This window comes from Bos grunniens, chromosome 11, assembly GCF_055505025.1.
Source record: "Bos grunniens cultivar Pamir isolate PY7600 chromosome 11, Bosgru_T2T1.0, whole genome shotgun sequence".
NCBI classification, from domain to species: domain Eukaryota; kingdom Metazoa; phylum Chordata; class Mammalia; order Artiodactyla; family Bovidae; genus Bos; species Bos grunniens.
The window spans coordinates 96,555,133-96,568,160 of NC_141175.1; the positions used below are offsets into that span (position 1 = coordinate 96,555,133).

At 36.4% G+C, this 13,028-nt stretch overlaps 1 protein-coding gene across 18 annotated transcripts in view; it reads left to right on the forward strand.

The window, feature by feature from the left end:
* Window positions 1–13,028, forward strand: part of ALMS1 (ALMS1 centrosome and basal body associated protein) — a 186,938-nt gene that overhangs the window by 95,032 nt on the left and 78,878 nt on the right. For 13 of the 18 annotated variants that reach the window (XR_015137289.1, XR_015137290.1, XM_086327622.1 and 10 more), the window contains one exon: window positions 4,914–6,754. Coding sequence is in view for 11 of the 18 variants with exons in the window: in XM_086327622.1 (XP_086183748.1) it covers window positions 4,914–6,754 (1,841 nt within the window). In the remaining 7 variants the exon portion in view is untranslated. The remainder of the gene's footprint in view (window positions 1–4,913; window positions 6,755–13,028) is intronic. The other 5 variants (XR_015137291.1, XR_015137296.1, XR_015137292.1 and 2 more) reach the window with 1 other exon arrangement.

Here is a 13,028-nt window from a genome sequence, read left to right on the forward strand (position 1 = left end):
ACGCTTGTTCCTTGAAAGAGAAGTTATGACAAACCGAGACAGCATATTAAAAAGCAGAGTACTTTGCCAATAAAGATATGTCTAGTCAAAGCTATGGTTTTTCCAGTAGTCATGTATGGATGTGAGAGTTGGACTATAAAGAAAGCTGAGCGCCAAAGAGTTGATGCTTTTGAACTGTGGTATTGGAAAAGACTCTTGAGAGTCCCTTGGACTGCACAGAGATCAACCAGTCCATCCTAAAGGAAATCAGTCCTGAGTGTTCACTGGAAGGACTGATGTTGAAGCTGAAACGCCAATACTTTGGCTACCTGATGTGAAGAATTAACTCATTGGAAAAGACCCTGATGCTGGGAAAGATTAAAGGCAGGAGGAGAAGGGGACAACAGAGGATGAGATGGTTGGATGGTATTACCAACTCAATGGACATGTGTTTGAGTAGACCCCAGGAGTTGGTGATGGGCAGGGAGGCCTGACACGCTGCAGTCCACGGGGTTGCAAAGAGTCGTACATGACTGAGCGACTGAACTGAACCATAACTTTGTTCCCTATGTCTGTGACTGTTTCTGAGTGTGAATAAGCATTTTTGAGTTTATTTTTGTGTATAGTGTTAGGGAGTGTTCTGATTCGGTGCCAACCCTGTCAGATTATCAAAGGCATTTTTCAGAGAATTAGAACAAAATTTTTTACACTTTATATGGAATCACAAAAAAATCCTGAATAGTGAAAGCAATCTTGAGAAAGAATAGTGGACCTGGAGAAATCAAGCTCCCTTCAGACCATACTACAAAGCTACAGTAAGCTATCGGTACTGGGAGAAGAACAGAAATATAAATTAGTGGAACAGGATAGAAAGTCTAGAGACAAACCCATGCGCCTATGGCCATTTATTGTAATCTGTGACAAAAGAGACAAGAATATATGATGGAGAAAAGACAGTGTCTTCAATAAGTGTTGCTGGGGAAACTGGACAACTGCATGCATGTATTTTTACTTTTGTTGCCTGTCCACTTAGAGGCATTATTTATTTAAGCAAAATAATAGATTTATAAAGAACTAGAAAACACTTATGAAAAAGTTAGGTTATTGGCAACCCACTCCAACACTCTTGCCTGGAAAATTCCACGGACAGAGCAGCCTGGTAGGCTACAGGTCATGGGATCTCAAGGAGTCACACACAGCCAAGAAACTTCACTTCTCATGAATCAGGCTGCTTGCCACTTCTTAAAAAAACAAAAAGTTAGGTTATACCAATATCTCCTATTTTATATATATACCAAAGTATCAAAACTTTAAATATAAAAATAATCCGTATATGTAGTAGCTGAAATGGCATTTGTTTATATATGGAGTTACATATTCATTATTTTACACATAGATATTTAGTTGTCCCAGCACTGTTTGTGTAAAAGGCTTTTTCCCCATGAATTTTCTAGCCTCCTTGACAATTCATCATGAATGTTAGTATTTATTTCTGAACTATCAGTTCTGTTCTCGTTCCCAGTACCACTCAGTTTTGATTACTGTAGCTGTGTGGTTAAGTTTTGAAATCAGAATGTGAGTCCTCCAACTTTGTTCACCATTTTCCAAATGGTTTGGCTGTGTCTCCTTTGAATTTCTGAATAAACTTTAGGATCAATTTTTACAAAGAAAAAAAGCCAGCTGACATTTTATTGGGAATTCCCTTGAATCTATCAATCAGTATGGGAAGTATTGCCATCTTGACAATATTAAAGTCAGTATTAAAGTCTGGCCCAATTCATTGAGCCAGTTTTCCATTTATTTTGGTCTTTTATAGTTTGTCTCAATAGTGTTCTGTGGTAGTCTTCATTTTTTTGATAAGTATGTTCTTAAGTATTTTATTTTTATGCTGTTGTAGATGGAATTGTTTTATTTCATTTTTGGATTGTTCACTGTGTGTTGAAATGTAGTTGACTGTTGTCTGTTAAACTCATGTCCTAAATTTTAAGGAACTTGTTTATTAGTTCTAGTTGGTTTTCTTATGGTGTCCTTGGTGTTTTCTATGTAGAAGATCATGTCATCTGCAAACAGAGATGGTTTTACTTCTTCCTCTCCATTCTTGATTTCTTTTCATTGGTTTCCAGATTGCTCTGGCTAGACCCTTTAGTATGATAAGAGGAAGTATGTACATTCTATGTTGTTCTTATCCTAAGGGAAAAGCGTCTGATCTTTTACCATTTACTATAATGTTAGCTGTGCATCTTTTGTAAATGCTGTTCATCTGGTTGAGAAAGTCCCTTTCATTTATAGTTTGCTGAATGATTTTATCATTAAAGAGGGTTGTGAGCGAAACAGTAGCCTTTTGGGGGGCTAGTGTGCTGTGCTAGGTCTTTGCTGTGGCATGCAGGATATAGTTGCAGCATTCGGGATCAGTTCCCTGACCAGGGATTGAATCTGGGTCCCTCACATTGGAAGTGCATTTATTTTAGCCATTTTCTGCTAGGTATATCTTAACCACTGGATCACCAGGGAAGTCCACATTTAAGAGCCTATCCCATATCAAAGGATGCATTGTTGGGATGTAATATAAGTTCTTATGGCTGTATCTGGAGAAGGTTGTATGAAAATACTAAAATTGATTTGCCCAGTACCAAAGCTATAAAAAAAATTTTAAATGGAAAAGTTATTATAAAAAGCTGTTTATGATTATTATAAAGCTTGAAGGAGGTGATGGATGGTTGTGGGGTTTTGCGTATTCTAAAAAATTATAAGATACAGATTGTTGGGAAGAAAGAAGAAATGTCTTTTGGGATGAATATAAATCTAATCATGCCCAATTTTAAGAAGCTGGACTAAGTTTATGCTTCTCAAATTGGAGCATTTATTTCCCAGTGATATGTGTGGCAGTGTCAGGATAGTGAGAAGCCATGGAATTAAAATCACATTTTTAAAATGTTTTGTCCAGTGGTATTTAGTTTATTGACTTTTTAAAAATTGAAACATTTTATTTTGAAATAATCGTAGATTCACATAAAGTAGTAAGAAATAATATAGAAGGATTGCCTCTACACTTTACCCAGTTTCCAAAAATGAAGATGTCTTGCAAATATGTAATAATATATTACAACCAGGATAATGACATTGATAGAGTCAGGAAACTTAATGTTTTCACCACCCCAATGGTCCCTTTTGTTTCCCTGTAATAATTATATCCACTTCTGTCTTGTTCCCACTCCTTTCTTAACCCCTGGCAACCATTAATCTAGTTTCTATTGCTATAATTTTGTCCTTTTAAGAATGTCATGTAAATGAAATCATACTGTATGCAATCTTTTAGTATTGGCTTTTTCTCAGCATAATTCTCTGGACAATATTCAGTGTCAGTAGTCTGTTCATTTTTTACTGATGTGTAGTATTCCATGGTATGAACGTGCCACAATTTGTTTAAATATATACTGATTGAATGAGGTGACTTGGTTGTTTTCCAGTTGTTGGCTGTTACAAATAAAGCTGCTATAAACATTCCTGTCTAGGTTTTTGATGAACATCAGTCTTTATTGCTTTGCTGGGTCATAAGGTAGTTGTATACTTTTTTGACCATCTCTAATACCACATTGGCCTGGATGTTGGGATTCTGCATTAGAGTTTTCCAGGGATGGAACTTTAGGCTTCTCACTTGGCCTTTGCTGGTGTGGGTATGGGTGAGGCCATAGTTTTTTTCTGTGATGTTTGGCTGGAAGAGAGCAGTTATTGTCTAAAAGTTTTCCGTCTTGCTGAACTTCACCTTTACTTGTTTTTAAACTAATGAGAGCAGGTTTTTGTTAGAGCTCTTTGGATTCTTCTGTGCTCTTTGTTCATGGTAGCTGTCTTTAACTGGAAGTCTGGGATATTTGAAGTAAAAACAAAACCCAGGGATCACTCTCTTGTTATTCTCTGATCCCAAAGTCCCTAGCCAGTCTGCCTTTTTTCTCTTTACCTTTCAGATTCTTCTTAAGTTTGTTGTGTATATAATGTCCAGTACAATGTTAGTTGTACTTTGCAGGAGGACTAGGGAAAAGTACATCTCCATTATATGAGAAATGGCAATGCAATGTAAAATATTTTTATATGAAATCACATGTGGCACTAAAATTAAATAGAATGCCAGGTTATCATTTTAGAGATAAAACAGAGAAATCTCAAAGAAGTGTTAAATATTTATGGTATCTTTAGCACTGATCCTGTACCCTAGTAAGAAGTACTAATTCTTTTTTCCTATTTTTATTGGTAAATATTAGGTTGTAGGCCATGTTTCTGTAGCAGAGAGACCCAAATACAGTGGCTCAGATAAGGTAGAATTGTATTTCTCTTTCGGGTCCAGGGTAAGAAAGTAACTTTGCTTCTTGAAATCTTCTGAGGAACCAAGCTGGGTGGGCAGTTGAGGCACCATTACAAGTGGCCTCCCAGGGTTGTTCTAGACATCACCATTTTCATTTGGCAAAAACAATGGTAATGGGTTGTTGTATAGCAGAAACTAACAACATGGTAAAGCAGTTACACTCCAATTAAGAAAAGAAAGAGTAGTCGTGATGGTAATGATCGAAGGTGGCAGTAGGAGATCATGGAGGCCAAGAAATACATTTTTTAAGGACAAGAGCCAGAAGTTGTACTTACTGCTTTTGCTCACCTCCCATTGGCTTGTATCTAGTCACATGATCCTATCTGGCTGCAAAAGAAGAGTCTCTGCTTGGTAGTCATGTGACCAGCAGAATTTGGGTAAGGGACCCCTGTTACTAAAACTAAAAAGGTGAGCAAAAGTCTTTGCTTTTGTAACTTAAGTGAAAACTTTTAGAAGAAATTAACTGTGTGATCTTAGTTATCATGAGCCATTTTATTCTATAGTTAACTATCTTTTCTTGTTGGGTTTTTATAATTATTCAGACTACTTCAAGTAAGAACTTGTTTATATCTTCTAGGATTTACAGAGTCCACGGGGAATAGGATACAAGCCAGAAGCTGTCTGTAGTCACATTATTATTGAGAGCCATGAAAAAGGATGTTTCAGAACTCTAACAGCTGAACGACCCCGATTGGACAGCCACCCTTGTGTTTTTAGATCTGCTGAACCCTCAGAAATAGTCAGAGGACAACGGAGCCCGTCATCATGGAGAACTAGGCACATCAACCTTTCCAAGTCACTGGACCAGAACAACTCCCAGTTCAAAGTTTGGAATTCCTTGCAGTTACAAAGTCATTCCCCATTTCAAAACTTTATCAGTGAAGACTTGGAAATTAGCAAGGGCCTTCGAATGCCATTTCATGAAAAGTTGGACCCTTGGCTGTCAGAATTAGTAGAACCTGCTTGTATGCCACCTGAAGAAATGGATTGTCATTCTTCATCACAAATGCTGCCCCCAGAACCCATGAAAAAGTTTACTACCTCCATCACTTTCTCATCTCACCGACATTCTAAATGCTTTTCAGATTCCTCTTTTCTTAAGGTTGGTGTTACTGAAGGTAGCCAGTGTTCTGGAGCATCTGTGGGGGTAGTTAATTCTCATTTCACTGAAGAGCAGAATCCTCCTAGAGATCTAAAACAGAGAACCTCTTCCCCTTCATCATTTAAAATCATTAGTCAGTCACCAGATAAAGCTGTGACTATTTTAGCAGAAAATAGTAGCCAAAGCCAAAAATTATCTGTTGAACATTCTTATCAAGAAGAAAAACCCTTAGAAAAATCAGATTTTAAAAGCAGTCATCCTAAGCCCAGTGCCAGTGCAAATGATAGCAATTTCAAAGAAGTTCATTTTTCTGATAATCATACTCTCATTAGCATGGGCAGACCAAATTCCACACTAGAAGTAAAGGAGAAGAATGTAACTATTACTGCAGATCTTCCTTCACACATTTTTCTTGAACAGGAGGTCTTTGAACAAAGCAAAGCCCCACATGCAGATCACCATGTGAGAAAACACCATTCGCCCCCTCCTCAGTGTCAGGATCATGTAGCTCCAAATCTTCCTTGTCGTATTTTTCTTGAAAAGCGAGAACTCTTTAAACAGAGCAAGACCCCGCATGTAGATCAGTTAAGAGAAAACCACTGTCCCCTTCCTCAGAGTCAGGATTATACAGCTTCAGACCTTCCTTCTTCCATTTTTCTTGAGCAGCGTCAGCTCTTTGAACAAAGCAAAGCCCCAAATGTAGATCACCACCTGAGGAAACTCCATTCCCCCCTTCCTCAAAGTCAGGATTCTGTAGTAGAAAAGAATAATGAGCATAAGCCTAAATTACACATTTCTGATGTGATAGATGTTGAAGCCAAATTCAGTGATGTGGTCTCCCCATCAGTCCCAAATCAATGTACAGTAGTAACATCTGCATCTACTCCACCTTCAAATAGAAAAGCACTTTCTTGTATTCGTATAACTCTTTGCCCCAAGACTCCTTCCAAGTTGGATAGTGGAAACTTAGATAAAAGATTTCATTCATTGGATCCTGCCACTAAAACAAGGATGAATAGTGAGTTTAACTCTGACCTACAAACTATATCTTCAAGATCATTGGAACCAACCTCCAAATTATTGATCAGTAAACCTGTAGCACAGAATCAAGAATCTTTAGGTTTTCTAGGACCTAAATCTTCATCGGACTTTCAAGTCGTACAATCTCCTCTTCCAGATAGTAATGTTATTACTCAGGACTTGAAAACCATACCTTATCAGAATAGCCAGATAGTAACATCAAGGCAAACACAAGTGAACAGTTCAGATTTGGAAGAATATTCCAATCCAGAAGGGACTCCGGTATCTGCAGATCGGTGAGTCTCATTGTGATGACAAGCAAGCTGATGAAATTTATGATAAAGGGTTTAAAATACTTAAGCAAGTGTAAGTTCTTGGGGGAGAGGCAGATAATTTCTCTTAGGGGAGGTTGTTACCTGCCTAATCTAGAAATCTTTCAAGGAATGAACACCTAAGTAAGAGAAAACATCTGAATGTAATGTATTTATACTCTCAAAAGACTTCTGGAAAACAACTTGACATCAAGTATTTTAAAACATTACTCAGAAGAATCTTTGATCACCAAGTGGTTCAATTTAGTAATTCCTTATTTATTACATTGGAAATATGCTGAAGACCAGGCTTTGGAAGGGGATGCATGCATGTATGTGCTCCCTCTCCTCCTCTCTCTCTGTTTCTGTTTCATGTTTCCTCTCTGAATGAATATCAAAGCGGTAATTTCTCTGTGAAAATTCCTGGCAGACATCACTTAACCAAGTTATCAAGGTTAATATCACAAGTAGTGTATGTCAAGATAATGTGGTCCCTAGTGTGATATCTTATTTCACAATGATTGTAGGAATGAAAACCCAGTTTAGGGATAAATGCATTAGATTTATACTGTTCAAGCTGATTTTAAGACTATCATTAATTCTCTTTTACATCAGTGAGTCCTTTACTATATGGCTAAATACTTACCCTCTGTGTGTAATGTTTCCACGTTATAGTTGAGAAGGTAGTAGATCATAGTGGTGGGCCTTGAAAAGAAGGGGAAAAAATGTTTAATCAGTATCCACATGTGGTAGTCATGCAGTGAGGGACTTACATATGTTTCCTGATTTAATGCTTGTTAACCCTATAGGGTAGGTGATGGTATCCTTATTTGCCTTCTGGAAAACTGAGGCACTGACATTGCTGCTTTTTCAGCAAGCAGCAGTTGTTTCAAATAATGCAGTCTGTTCAATGGAAGCAAGCGCTTCTTTACCACATTACCATGTCTCCCAAATCCTGAGCCATACTTAAACTATCCTATCAACTGTGCTCTCGGACAAGTCATTTAATATCTTTGGCACTCGTATATGGATGATTGGTGGGAAGAAATAATTGGAAAGCTTGGAGGTCCATTATAGCTCTGAAACGTTAGTGACTGAGAATTGGATTGGGGCAGTTTAATCTCTGATTTCCATAGTATTATAAATATATCCTTTTTGGGTGTGAAAAGTGTTTAGAAATGAAAAGATTGACAAGTTTGCATATAATACTTAAACTCTTCTAAGTGATAAAGTGTCACGTTATTGGAGCTGAATTCTTTGAATCAGAGAGAAAATTATAGCTGATTATACATATGAACTAATAACAATGTTGTTTGTTCCAGAATGTACTAAGTGCTAGGCACTGTAGTCAATGTTTATATCTAATTTTATACTTAGTGTAATCATCATAGGTAGATATTATGACCTCAATTTATAGGTTTTACAAACCTTAGAGAGATTAAATGATTTGCCCCAGATTATATGACCATTAACTGTTAAAAATGACATTTGAACCTAGTTTGTCTGACTCCAGAATCTGTAAATAATATACACACTCATCTGTATATATGTGTATATATACATAAAATGTTTAAGAATATTAAACTTTATTTTTAGATTAAATTTAGACTGAGAGCTTCAAAAATAATAGAGTCCCTGTGTTATCTATTGCAATGTAACCTATTACCCTGAAATGTAGAAGCTTAAAACAGTAAATATTACCCCAAAGTTTCTGTGGGTCAGAGATCCCGGCATGGCTTAGCTAGGTGCTTCTGGCTTCGGGTCTCTCACAGGGTTCAGACAAGGTATCGGCTGCAGCTGTGGTCCCATCCCAAGACTTGACTAAGACCGATGTCCTTTTAAGCTCACTCACATGGTAACTGGCCAGAAACAGCTTCTTCCTTCCATAAGGTAGCTGTGACAGTTAAGCTTTTCTCAGATGAGCAAGTGAGAGTTCAGGAGATGTGCCCAAGACAAAACACAGTCTTTACTTTGTAACCTAACCTTGGAAGTTAATCTCACCACCTCTGCCACATTCTAATACTAGAAAGAAATGAATCAGTATTTCCGGCCAACCCTCAAGGATTAGGGATTACTCAAATGTATGAATACCAGGAAGCAGAGATCACCTGGGGCATTTTTGTTTGATTTTGGCCGTGCCGTGTGGCACGGGGGATTTTAGTTTCCAGACTACCCCCTGCATTGGAGGCATGGAGTCTTAACCAGTGAACCGCCAGGGAAGTTGTGTTGGAGGAGTGTTTTAGAGGTTGCCAATATACCCTTTGCTAAACCTCCCCTTATGTTATCATCTTATCCTAACATCATAACCATAAAACATTTACCAAAACTAAGAAATTCTCCATCATACAAAATTATAATTAAATGTATAGACCAATTTGGATTTCTCCTGGTTTTTCCAAAAATGAATCTTTTCCGTTTCAGATCCATCCCACCATTTCACCTTGCATTTAGTTGTTCTCTCCAGTTAATCTCCAGTTGTTCTGTTTCCTGAATCTCCTGAAGAAACTGAAGGCAGTTTCTCAGACTTCCTTATTTTTCATGACCTTTGAAGGGAATTATTTTGGTTTCAAATTGGCTTTGTCTGATGTTGTCTCAAGATTAAATTGAGATTATCCATTTTCAGTGCATTTCATCAGGAAGCATGTTAAGTTGATATACTGAAGATGTTAACCTGGATTACTTGACAAAAGTGGTATCTACCAAGATTCTCCACTGTAAAGAGAGAATCTTGGTAGGTAAATCATTTCCTTCATTCCTTCTACATTTATTAATTGGAATTCTTCTGTAAGCAAGAGCTGTTGTTCCTCCCATTTATTTATTCCTTTAGTTTTCCATGGGGCATTTATTTCATCCTTTGGATTATAATCCAGTACTACTCAAATTGATTCAGTTTTAGCAACTAAAAACATGATTGGCTACTATACCCTGTCACAGCCCTGAAATCAATCATTTCCCCAAAGAATACTGATTTCTCTTTTGGAGTATAGGATTTTCCCCTAGCTTTGTTGAGATAAAATTCATATGCAACCTTGTTTAAAGTTTACAGTGTGTTGATTTAATACACTTATATTTCAAAATAATTACCATGATAGCATTAGCTAACACTTGCATCACATCACATAATTATCCTTACTTTCTTTGTGGTGAGAAAATTTAAGATATACTCTAAAATAACTTTCAACTATATTAATACATTATTTTTAACTATCATCACAGTACTGTGCATAGATCCCCAAAACTTACTCATCTTCTAACTGGAAGTCTGTGCTCTTGGACCAGTAGCTCCCCTTTTCTCCTGCCCTCCAGCTTCTGGTAAACAGCTTTCTACTCTGTGTCCTCTTGTTTAGGTTCCATGTGTAGTGGTGCATGGTGTTTCTCTTTCCCTGTCTGGTTTATTTCGCTTGGCAAAATGCTGCAAAAGTCCATCAGTGTAGGTTGCCTTTTCATTTTGTTGACTGTTTTGCTGTACAGAAAATTTGGGGTTTGATGTAGTCCTGCGTACTGACTTCTGCTTTTGTAGCTTGTGCTGTTGGTGTTACATCCAAAATACCACTGGCAAGACCTATGTCAAGGAGTTTTTCCCTGTGTTTTTTACTAGGAGCTTATGTTTTCAGGTCTTATGTTTAAATCTTTAACGCATTTCAAGTTAATTTGTTAGTATTAAAATAGGAGTCCAGTTTCATTTTTGGGGCATGTGATTATCTAGTTTTTCCAGCACCTTCTATTGAGGAGACTGTTTTTCCTCTACTGAGTATTCTTGGCTCCCTTGTAAAATACTAGTTGAATGCGTATGTGGGGGTTTATTTACGGGTCTCTGTTCTGTCCACTGATCTGTGTGGCTGTTTTTGTGCCAGTACCATACTGTTTTGATTATTGTAGCTTTGTGTTATAGATTGGAATCAGGAAGTGTGATACCTCCAGTTTTGTTCTTTCTCAGAATTGCTTGGGCAATTCAGGGTCTTTTGTGACTCTGTACAGATTTTAGAATTGTTTTTCTCCTTTCTATGAAAAATGGCATTGGAATTTCGGTAGGGATTGCATTGAATGTATATTGATGGCTTTGAGGAATATGAATGTTTAAACAATATTCTGGTTCATGAACACATTTCATGTGTCTTCTCATTTTTGTGTCTTCCTCAATTTCCTTCATCAAAGTCTTTTAGTTTTCAGTGAACAGATCTTTTACCTCCTTGGTTAAATTTATTTCTAGGTATTTATTGATTTGTTACTCTTGTGAATAGTATTTTCTTCCTTCTTTTTGGATATTTTGTTGTTAGTGTACAACTGATTTTTCTATGTTGATTTTGCATCCTGTGACTTTACTGAATTCATTGATTATTTCTAACTTTTTTTTTTATGAAGTCTCTAGGATTTTCTGTTAGATGTTAGATCATATCATGTGCAAAGAAAGACAGCTTACTTCTTCCTTAGTGATGGGATGCCTTTTATTTCCTTTTCTTGCCTAATCATTCTGGTTAGGACTTCCAGTGCTGTGTTGAGTAAAAGTGCTAGCAGTGGGCACTCTTACCTTGTTCCTCATACTAGAGGGAAGGCTTCATCCTTTCACCATTGAGTCTCATGTTAGCTGAGAGTTTGTCATACATGACCTTTATTATGTTGAGGGATGTTTCTTCTATACCCAATTTGTTGAGAGTTTTTATCAAGAAAGATGTATTTTGTCAAATGCTCTTTCTTCATCTACTGAAATAATCATATTATTTTAATCTTTTATTCTATTAAAGTGGGATGTTTATTGATTTTTATATGTTAAACTATCTTTATGCCTCAGGGATAAATCCCAGTTGATCTTGATGTATAATTCTAATGTGCTGTTTAATTCAGTTTGCTAATATTTTGTTGAGAAGTTTTATCTCTTTATTCATCAGATATTGGTTTGTAGTTTTCTATATCTTCACTTAGCTTTGGGTCATCAGGGTAATGCTGGCCTTGTAAAATGAGTTTGCAGATGGTCCTCTCTCTTCAATTTTTGGACAAGTTTCAGAAGAATTGGTATTATTTCCTTTTGAAACATTTGGTAGAATTCACCACTTAAACCATCTATTGGGAAGATTTGATTACTGATTTTATTTCCTTACTCCATTGGTCTGTTTATATTTTCTATTTCTTGATGAATCAGTCTTGGTAAATTGTATGTATCTTATGGATAGTGGAAATTATCCATTTCTGCTAGGTTATCCAATTTGTTGGCATATAACTGTTCATAATAATCTCTTATGATCCTGTGTATCAATTGCCATGTCTTCTCTTTCGTTTCTGATTGAGTCCTTCTTCCTTATTCTAGCTAAAGGTTTGTCATTTTTGTCTATCATCAAAAATTAGGTTCTTAATCTTGATCTTTTCTATTTTTCTGGTCTCTGATCCTTTTTTTTTTCCTTTGATTTTTCTTATTTCTACTTTGATCTTTCTTATTTCCTTTCTTTGTGTGCTTTGGGCTAGTCCGTTCTTTTTCTAATTCCTTGAAGTGTGAGATTATTCGAGGCCTTTCTTTTTCTTAATGAAGGCATTTATCATTATAAATGTCCTTAGAACTGCTTTTGTCTCATAGGTTTTGATATGTTTTGTTCACAGTTTCATTTCTTTCAAGATATATTTTGCTTTCTGTTTTGATTTTTTTAAGACTTACTAGGTTGACACTGCTTCTTGCCCTGCTGAGTGAATAAAGTTAAAGATTATAGGCATTAACTCACACATGTGTCTACATCTGTAGTCATTTCATCTTGATTGTAATGTGTGTATGTATTTATGTGTGTGTGTATTTTTAAAAATTGCAGATCAATGTTGATACCTCCAACTAGTCCAGAACCATGGGGTTGATTCTAGCTTTTTTCTTTTATTTATAAACTTCTTTCTCCAATGGTGATAAACATGGCTCTCATTATCTACAGTATATTTACCCCAGGATATGTAGTTTCAGAATTCTTGTCCCATACCCAGGTGAGAAACAAATTCTCCAACTGTGTACAGGTTTTTTATGTATAGTATTCAGTCCAGACATTGTTGCTGTTTCCCAGGTTAGTTGTTTTCTTCCCTACACGCTTTAGCATAATGATATGATTCATTTATAACACTGTTAGATCCATTTCTTACATCCTGTATTCCATGTTGCCCCAATAACTTGGTTAATTTTTTAAAAATTTGCACATTATCAAATTCACTTTTTGTGGTTAAAATATTAGTTCTGTCAGTTTTGATTAATCCACATCACAGGTCCATACGAAGCATTTCTCTCAGTCCAAGT